Source organism: Aplysia californica, unplaced genomic scaffold, assembly GCF_000002075.1.
Source record: "Aplysia californica isolate F4 #8 unplaced genomic scaffold, AplCal3.0 scaffold00005, whole genome shotgun sequence".
In the NCBI taxonomy this organism is placed as follows: domain Eukaryota; kingdom Metazoa; phylum Mollusca; class Gastropoda; order Aplysiida; family Aplysiidae; genus Aplysia; species Aplysia californica.
This window is the reverse complement of record NW_004797275.1, coordinates 2,747,408-2,756,913: the sequence shown is the minus strand read 5'-3', so window position 1 is coordinate 2,756,913 and position 9,506 is coordinate 2,747,408. Positions and strand designations below refer to the sequence as shown.

The window sequence follows — 9,506 nt, the reverse complement described above, 5'->3', positions numbered from 1 at the left end:
GAGAGAGAGAGAGAGAGAGTATCAGTTCGTGTGAGTGTATGCCGGTGAAAGAAAGTGAGCAAGTGTGTGTGAATGTGTTAGAAAGAAAGAGAGAGTATGGGAGAGAGAGAGAGAATGTGTGTGTGTGTGTGCGTGCGCGCGCGTGCGATCGTACTTGTTGACAACAGGGATCAACATGCAACTGATGCCACCTCCTTAAAAACCACACTTATAATACTCAAGTCACAAACTGACCCTGACGTAGGTTTTTACTAGCCTTGCTCCCAACAAAACAGGAATTTACATATATTTTGTGGATATTCTCAAAAGTTTGGAAAACCATGATTCTCACACGAACAGAGAGAACTTGGCTAAAAAACTCAATGTCAAGGAAAGAAAGAAAACACCAATTTAACCACAAGTATAATCATCATTGTACCAGTTTTCTCTCTTTTTTTCCAGCGCCGTCAGAGGACTACATACAAAAATAAAACAATTCTGTCTTAAAATAATTCCTCAGAATTTATTATTAGTAAGCTACATACACTGAATCATATGGCGAGTGGAATGCTTTTGAGATGCGGTTAAAGAAAGAGTTTGCTGAACAAGAACTATGACTTGTTTGAGTACAGAGAAACAAATCCACACAAGAGAGGTCATTTACTGCTTAGAAAAAAAGCAAGACAAATCAGAAGAAACAAGAAAGCGCCCTCCAACCACCCATGAACTATGACTTGGGTTCTCTCCTCTTATCTACACACAGTGCTTCAGAAAAATCAAACTAAACAAATTGATATTTCCGGAAACCAGAAATACGGATTGTTACTTATTTTCTATCACCAACATGTAGAGTTTTGATTTAAGACCAACAACAGAGACATTTCATTTCACATATGGATCTCGCAGATAACATCTGGGCCCGTATCAAAATGGTTTTCTCAAATCAACTGAACATTGCTAAAAAAAATATTTTAAAAAGTACATTTACGAGCAAGACACCAACCAATAAACAAGTAAACAATCACAGACATACCCACACACAAGCACACTCACTCTCCAAACACATGCAGAATCATGCCCACACCTGCACCCAAACCTTCTCTTAAAGGACAGTATGGGGCGTGTGATTGTGACAAATCTCCAATGATTATCATGTTCCTATCACAGAACTCGCACATCAAAGAAAACAAACATTCTCCCAACTCTTGGTTATTCACACAATTTTCCACAAGTCCGTTGGAGTAAAGCCTGCGCTTAACATAACAGAGTGCTTCATTCACACACACATGCACACACACGCGCGCGCACGCGCACACACACACACACGCACGCACGCACGCACGTACGCACACATGCACACACACATACACGCACACACACACGCACACACATGCACACACGCACACACACACACACACACACGCACACACACACATGCACACACACATAAGCAAAATCAATCAACAATCTCCACATTTCATGTTCGGAATTTCGACAGGAACTGAAGCAAAATATGCATTAAATATCCCCTCAAAAAGACATGCCTTACTTTTCTTTTGGAAGAACTCACAAACCAAATGTGTATATCTATACAGCCACATTTAAAAATAAAGGTGTCTCTAATGCTGAAAGGCAAGAGCAGTACCACACTTAGGGAATGTGAAGGGAACACTGACAGTTGCAAACTGACCATTGGCAACTGAGTCATTTACTGCAGATTCAGAGACAGTCAAGGAGAGAGATCTCTAGCTGTACACTCTCCTCTTTAACTATCCATTTTTGTTCCCATCCCGCATAATTGCATTTCTGGTTATCTCCCATTATTTCAATCTTGTAATCACCCCTTCCTCTTATCAGTCACAAAGAAGCAAGCTTAATATTAAGTTTGATTACGAAAAAAACAAAACAAACAACAACCCATATTCATATCATTACAGGCAACTGGCAACAGAACCTTAACCAAACTCCTGTCAAGCGATGAAAATCAAAACAATAGCACTGGTACAAAAGTATATCAGTAACAATTCATTGCAAAAAAAAAATCTCATTGCTTTTAAAAATACAAGAAACGTTCCACGAAATTTCTGTGGATACTGTGAACGTTTCTGTGAGACATTCGCAGCCAGATTGTCAAGGCACAAAAGGTGAAATTATTGATTTGGGCATTTTATCAGCACATTCACCTGCAAACTCACCACACCTTATTTTAGTCACATTTTCTTCTCTCCTCGCGCAGACATATATACAACTGACAAAGTATTGGAACTGAGCGTCGTTAAAGCTCACATTACTACAGGTATAGCAAGGAATTGTACACATGTCACCAGGATCAACTGAGACTTATGTGTGGTGTCGTATGGTGTATGGTATGGTATGGTATGGTACGGTATGGTATGGTATGGTATGGTATGGTATGGTATGGCATGGCATGACATGGTACCATATGAAACTGTGGCATGGTATGGTGCATTGTGGAACAGTATGGTGTGTGGTATGGGATAGTATTGTGTGGTTGGTATGATACAATATGACATAGCATAGTAATAGCGAAATAGTACAGTATGGTACGAGGCAGGTTCAAAACAAATCTCTTTCAACACACATTAAAGGTAAAATATCCATCTCCAATAGGCAAAGAAGACAGAGAGCCACAATTAATTTTCACATAAACCCTCGTCATGTACACTCGTTCAGGTACTTAAACCAGTACCATTTAAACTGCAGCCCGCCATAACTACCAGTGAGCTAACAAGGAGCAAAAGGATTTACAGGACTCAAAAGCTTGCGCCCAAACACACACAGACATCACGTCTAATCAGCAGACTCATTAATTATCTTACTACCCTACTTTATCCAAGGCTCACAACATCAGGCCAGGGGTTTGAAACAACACAGGGATAAAAAGTGACCACCCTGACGACGCCAAACTTCTCCACACAGACATTTGTCTATTGAAATGCACTAGTCATTTTCAGAAGTTTTGAGAAAACCAAAAAAAAAAAAAAAAAGAGTGCCCAGATCAGAACCATGACTTGGTCACCTGATGTTTTTCAATTAAACACCTAGAAGGAAATAAAAACCCAAAAGGAACTTAAACTGTAAGATGCTCCTCGAAGTCTTTATTCCGATAATAGCTTCATCTGGGGGCGCGCTCCCCCCCCCCCTCCCCGTAACTAATTTGGGCAATTGTGAAAGGATGCTTACGATAAATTGAATTCCTCGTTCTGGCTGTTGTCCTTGTGCAGAGAAGCAAATTACATCTACATGATCATCAGCGCTGAAGAAAAGCAAAAAGACGACCAGAACAAACTAGCAGCACCCTACAACTATCTACATACTTGATCAGATCTAATGCAAAAGTCAGACCAGGGAAGTTTATTTCAAATGGACCCCCGCAGTATTTTGATTTTGAAAAATCTCACACATCACATCAAAATCAGTATCTGAAGAGCCTAGATTGGGGGAGATTAAGAATATCACATCATTGAAAAGTAAGTAAATTCTCGTTTGACTTTTCATAAATATCCAGCTTACAACATAATGCTGATGATGCATACTCACATACACATATACACACACACACAAGATAAATGACATGCGCTAAAAAAATGAATGAAAAGAATACAACAATTTTTTTGACTGATTACAACAATACAAAACTGCGACAGTAGTCTCTGCCCAAAAACACGATGCATAAAAGCATGGTTCTCTCCATGTCACAGTGCCTGAAACACACTACATGTGGGAAGTCTCTGAAATGAGATTATATCTGAAAGATCCCAAGAAACATGCGAATTTTCCTAGCAAAAGAAAAAAAAAAAAAAGAAAAAAAAAATTTGATAGGCGATCACGATGTTAGAAAATCAAATATGGCTCCAACTCCCCAAGTAGACATGCCGGGTAGTCAGCTGCAAAGAGCAAGCTCAAAAGACAGCAGAGGACGAATGTCTTTATATATCTGCCCCCTCCCTCCTTCCCTTCTCCCTCTACCACTATCACCTGACAATAATTCAATAACGCAGTACGTGTCAAAAGTCAACAATTACCTTCTTTCTATTTGTTTCCCAAGAAGAAATAACAGATACAAACCCATTAAAATCCATTAACATATATGAAAACAAGTACCCGGAAAAGAATCCGCAATAAATCCAACTGAGAAAGGGCAAAAAAATAACGTAAATCATCTGAAGGACAACCAAGAGAAGAAACATTAGGAGTAGTAAATCCACAATTTGGACGAGTTGTTCATGATGTAGCCTAAGCTTTGAGTAACAACACCCTAAAAGTGCGTGCAGACCAAAAGCCGTGAGCCGCGCCACAGCTACGCTGAGAAAATATTCTCTTTACTACTAGAGAGTGTGTACACCAAAGGCCATGGGCTCGCTCTGTATGCTCGCATACGGCTTGGTACGAGCGGCGGAAAATATCTGGGTATTTATTCTGGCTCAAATCGAGCTGCCCTGTGACCCAGATCTTCTCGACAAAGTCAGATCTAACAATAGGCGTACCGGGTCCTGGGAATCATACTTTCCACTTCCAAGCACTGAAATTCACCCATCATGAACGACAACAGAACACTGGAGTTTATTTCACCGTTCCGAGAATGCCCAACTTTTGCGGAGGAAACAAGACAAAGATTTTATGAACAGGAGAAAAGGGTTTCAAGAGCTTGCATCAAAGATGAATGTCACAGAGAGGCTTTGTACAATTAACACACCTTTCCTCGCTTCCTTTGTTCCTCCTCCCCCTCCCCCCCTCTTCCTCCCTCCCCCCTCTCTCTTCTTCGATCCCCATTCTCCCCCTACCTCCTTCCTCCCCTCCCTCGATTCCCCCCTCGCCCTTCCTTCTTTCCTCCCTCCTTCCTTACCTCCCCCACCCTCCTTCTCTCCCTCCCCCTCCTCTATTCCCACCTCCCTCCCTCCCTTCTTTTCTTCCTTCCTTCCTTCATCTGGAGTGCTGGCCATTTTCGTCAACACTGAACTGATGTAGGCCTACACATTACGTAGCACCCACTGCCCAAGTAACCGCAAGCTTCTAGCTAGTATTTGGCTCGGTATGTGTTTGAGCACACAGCTTTCGGTGTGAACAGACAAGCTTTCATCCAGCCGCGGGCGGAGTACCAGCTAGAGGTCGGTTAGCTGTCGCAGCTTTTGGTGAGCACGCTTGAGCTACTTGCTTATAACCGCACCGAGGCTATAGCTCGGTTCGCAGTTTTTGGTCTGCACGCACTGTAATTGTGAAGCATCCTAATGATCATCCTGCCCTTAGGCAGAAACTTCTGTACTTCATGTAGCAATGATTGTAGAATGTTCTGGTTCAGCAAATATGGTAATAGTCTATGTACAATCACCCGGGATACACTGCTCACAGGGCAGGCAGGAGAACAGAAGCATTATGCACGTCTGCGCCAACGACAGATGCCATCCTTTTTTGGCTGGATTACGAACCGGTGGTATATAACATGATCACCATGACTGACATCCCATCCCATCCAACCCTCCCCCCTCCCCATCACAGCCCAATCCACCTCATTGTATTGCTAAAGGGGCTCAGACCAAGCACCCATAAAGACACAGAACCATACACTCGTCTTGCAAAGAACAAAAGATGTAACGCTGTAGTCTTATTGAGACCAGTCAGGAAATAAATACAACATCATCTCCTTCACGGTGATTTTGATTGTAAATACCTACGCCCCGGTAGCATAATATACATTTTTCGAGGGCAGGCTGCTTAGCCATTTCTACACCAATTACCTTTACAGGTCAGGCAGAAGTCAAAATAAACAATTTCACTTCTATATTTTTTTTTTTCTAGTTGAGGCATCCGGCAGTAATTTCTGTCAGTGCGTTCTGGTCGAGCTGTAAAGTAACCTTGTTTAGTCCGTCCTTCACAGAGCACATGTAACATAAACTGTCAACTCAACTCTGTAATTGTTTGTTTTCCCAGCATGGAGGGGGCCCTCAGCTAACACAGGGCGGCCTGCTGGTGGGAGAAGGGGCCGTGGCCGTTGGCCGTGGGGCCGTTGAAGCGGTGGTGACCGCTGCCTGAGCTGGAGCTGCTCTCTTTACTGCCACCCTCACTGCCGCTGTTGCTGATGCTGTTGGATTCACTATTACTGCTGCTGCTACTGCTGGGCTTTTTGCCACCGGAGGAGGCCGAAGTGGAGGCGTCTCCGCCAGCCCCCATGGGAGCAGCCGCCGGCCCGCCTAAAGACTTCTCTGTAAGACGCTTGTTTTGGTACAGGTCACCAGAGTCTTGTGGGCGGTCAAACGCAGAGAGTTTGGAGGTGAGTCCCCGGGGCTGAGCCACGCCCTCCATGTCCACCTGCAGCACAGGTTTTGACACAGAGGCGGGGCCTGTGCCAGCAAGGGGTGGGGCCGGTGAGAATGGCGGCTGGCGTGACCCCGAGGAGGGGGTGGGGTTTGGCACAGAGAATGTGGACAACGGGGCAGGGGGAGGAGTCACCAGCGAGGCGGCAGACGCGGGGGAAAGTTTCTCGTGACTCGGGGGCACCAGAGGGGAGGAGGACAGCGTCGACTTGGGAGACATTATCGTGTAGTCCGGCGACAACTGTGGGCTCAGTGAGCTGCTCGGAGGGGGACCGCCAGCATTTCCTGATACGAGACCAGCCTGCCTGTTAGGCTTGGTGCGCGATGACGGCCCAGCAGGAGAGCCCGGCAAAAGTTTCAAACGTTCCGACACAAACTTCGCATCCCTGGATGGGCCGAGATAGTTACTGTTGTTGTCTGAATCCTCGTCATCCACGTCGATATTGTCAAAATCCTCCATGGCCTGCGGAGCAACACCTCCCCCGCTACTGCTGGGCATGGAGGGAGGAGGCGGGTACAGCAACGGTTCCTGCACATCTCCCTGGTGCAGCAGTAGAGGTGACCGTTCTCCAGACTGACTACGACCGCGACTTCCATCTCTGGACCTGAGGGCCCGAGCCGGTCCACCACCAGCACCGGTGACTTGTGGGTCAGAGACTGAGCTGAGGAAGTAGGGCTCCGGTGCATCGCTCTCAGCCTCCTCATCCTCCTCACTGCTGTGCGAGCTATACCTGAGAGTAAATCAATGATGTTAATATATATGAGACATCGTTTTGAAATCAGTTGCTCGTCAAAATAATGAAATCGAAGAAATCAGCTTTTTCTGCCCATTTCGCAATTTTTATCGAATTTTTTATTTCTGGTTCAACATCTTTTAAGTCCATTTACAGACACATTTACATGTGGATTTTACTATTTAAAAAAAACATTGATTAACACTTACAGTGCCTCCAGCGACTTTAGCTGCCAGGCCATAGTATGCGCTCATTACAGCTCGACCAGGCACATAAAATATAATTAAATAATGAACTGCACTGAAGTAATACCAAAGAAAGTCACTCTATATGATAGCTGAATGGTTGATGAACCTCTGTCAGTTTTTAAATGTGTCTTAAGGGCTGTGAAGGTTTCTTTTCGTTTTTAATACTCTACCATGGCTTCAGTGTTCTAAACTGGTGCGGTATTTGACAATTTTTTTCACTATATGAGCCTTCGGTATTGTAAGCGTTGAAGACACAGAAAATGTAAATTTTCAGTCTCCAAGGACTCTTGAGCTATGGAAGTCACCAAACCTTGGCGGCCATTTCTTTTGCTGATCTTACCTCTGAAATAAGGCGACCACACCTCCTTCAATCACAAATATCTCAACTTCTAATCAAGACAGATGGGTATTGTTTTCATCAAAAGCAAGGCAAATGAGCAAGCTTTAAGGGGAGGAGCGACCCTTGATTTGGCAGATTTTGGGTCAGCCTGTGCAAATTTTCTGTTGGCTGATTTTTGAAGATCAACCAGTTTTTTGTCCAAAAATAGCATGGATACATTTGAGAAAGTGTTTATTCTCCACGTAAATTGCCTTTGAAAACATGACGACGGGTTAATATAGTGAATTTTCACAATAATAGTCAGTTTTCGCAAAATGAATTTTTTTTGCAGTTTTTTCCCTACTCCTTCCTTAGTTTTCATCATTTTGAGATGAAACTTTCAGGAGACATAGATGGCATGGCTGCCATTAATGTAACAGAGAGATATTTGCGAAAACAATAACACTTTTCCATTGGCAAGCGATTACGCAATCTACATTTTTTAAAAGTTTTTTATACTTTGGGAAAATTCTCATGTATTTTTTTTCTTTTGCACTTATTGAAATAAGCTTGCTGTTACTCTGATAGGGTCTGGTTCAGGTATACTCTCACCACATTTGGTCAAATTTGGTCGGTAAATAAGAAAGCCTTAGGGATTTGAAATTCATTGTTTATTTTCAAGATGGCGGCCGTTTCCATAGCAACCGCTGTTGCTATGCCAAAATAAAATGGCGTATCAAGAGATTTTACTATGCCTAACTTATATGTGTACTTAGATTTGATCTTGGGCAAGAAACATAGAAAATGGTCCTCAAGGGTAGCTCCTCCCGTTAAGATGACACCAACAACTCCATATGCCCAAAAATTGAAGAGATCCCGGTTCAACGTTTTGACACATGTTACTGAACTTGGATTTAAAACAAAAAGTCCTGACCATATGGTATGATTTTTAAAGATAAAAGTAAAGTTGGACCTCCCCCAGACATCCAGGTACGAAGGCTGCTGTTCACCGCAGGTCCTCCAGGCTCTCGTAAAGTTTTGGAGCTCTCTGTCTAGGATTCGGCGGCATTAGTAAGTGTTTTACTGCACTTGCAACACAATAATGTCATATAAGTGCCGAAGATTAGAGGTGCTATAAGAGAGTAACAAACCCTAAAAAGAAGGAGAAGAGATCAGGACGATAGATGTTTGATAGGAAAGAAAGAGCTTTCAAAAGAAATATAATAGTAAGACACATCAGTTGATCCGTGAGAATGACAAACAATCAATAGCAAGTACACGCCAGCCTCACCTGGGACTCCTGTCTCCCGATACCCCATCTTCATCCGGACCAGCAACGCGCAACATCTTCTCATCCCTCAGCCGGAAGTCCCTCTCAGCCTCTGGGATGTCATCCTCCTCGTCCTCATAATCCTCATCCTCAAACTCCTCTCCTTCTGGCCGGCAGTTGTCGTCGTCGTCGTCATCATCCTCCTCCTCCTCTTCCTCCATGTCCTCCTCGTCCTCAGCGTCACTGCGGATGACCTCCTGGAAGAAGTAGGACACCTCTCGGAATTGGTTGCTCAGATAGGGCACCAGCAGCTCTATCAGGTTCTTGAAGGTGGGTCGCTGCTTGGGGTTGTACTTCCAGCACTTCTCCATCATACAGTACCTGGCGGTCAACAAAAGCAAACGAGTTGCATACTGTTGCAGTCTAAAAATGAAGAACTGGCCACAGACGGGTAATTTAATCTTTTTATCAACACAACACAACAACAACCCCCCCCACACACACACACAAAGTGTAAATGAGTGTGCGAATGCACATGAGTGTGCCTGTGTATATGGGAGATATTGTGTGTGTGTGTGTGTGTGTGTGTGTGTGTGTGTTGTGTGTGTGTGTGTGTGTGTGTGT

The 9,506-nt window shown here is 43.8% G+C and overlaps 1 protein-coding gene across 1 annotated transcript in view; it reads right to left on the bottom strand.

Moving 5' to 3' along the window:
* Nucleotides 1-4,914: 4,914 nt before the first annotated feature.
* The window catches only part of LOC101863472 (putative molluscan insulin-related peptide(s) receptor), a gene marked incomplete in the record, with an annotated part of 140,638 nt that continues 136,046 nt past the window's right edge, over nt 4,915-9,506 (bottom strand). The window contains 2 exon segments of the mRNA XM_013080393.2: nt 4,915-7,042; nt 8,904-9,263. Of these exon segments, the coding sequence (XP_012935847.1) occupies nt 5,947-7,042; nt 8,904-9,263 (1,456 nt within the window).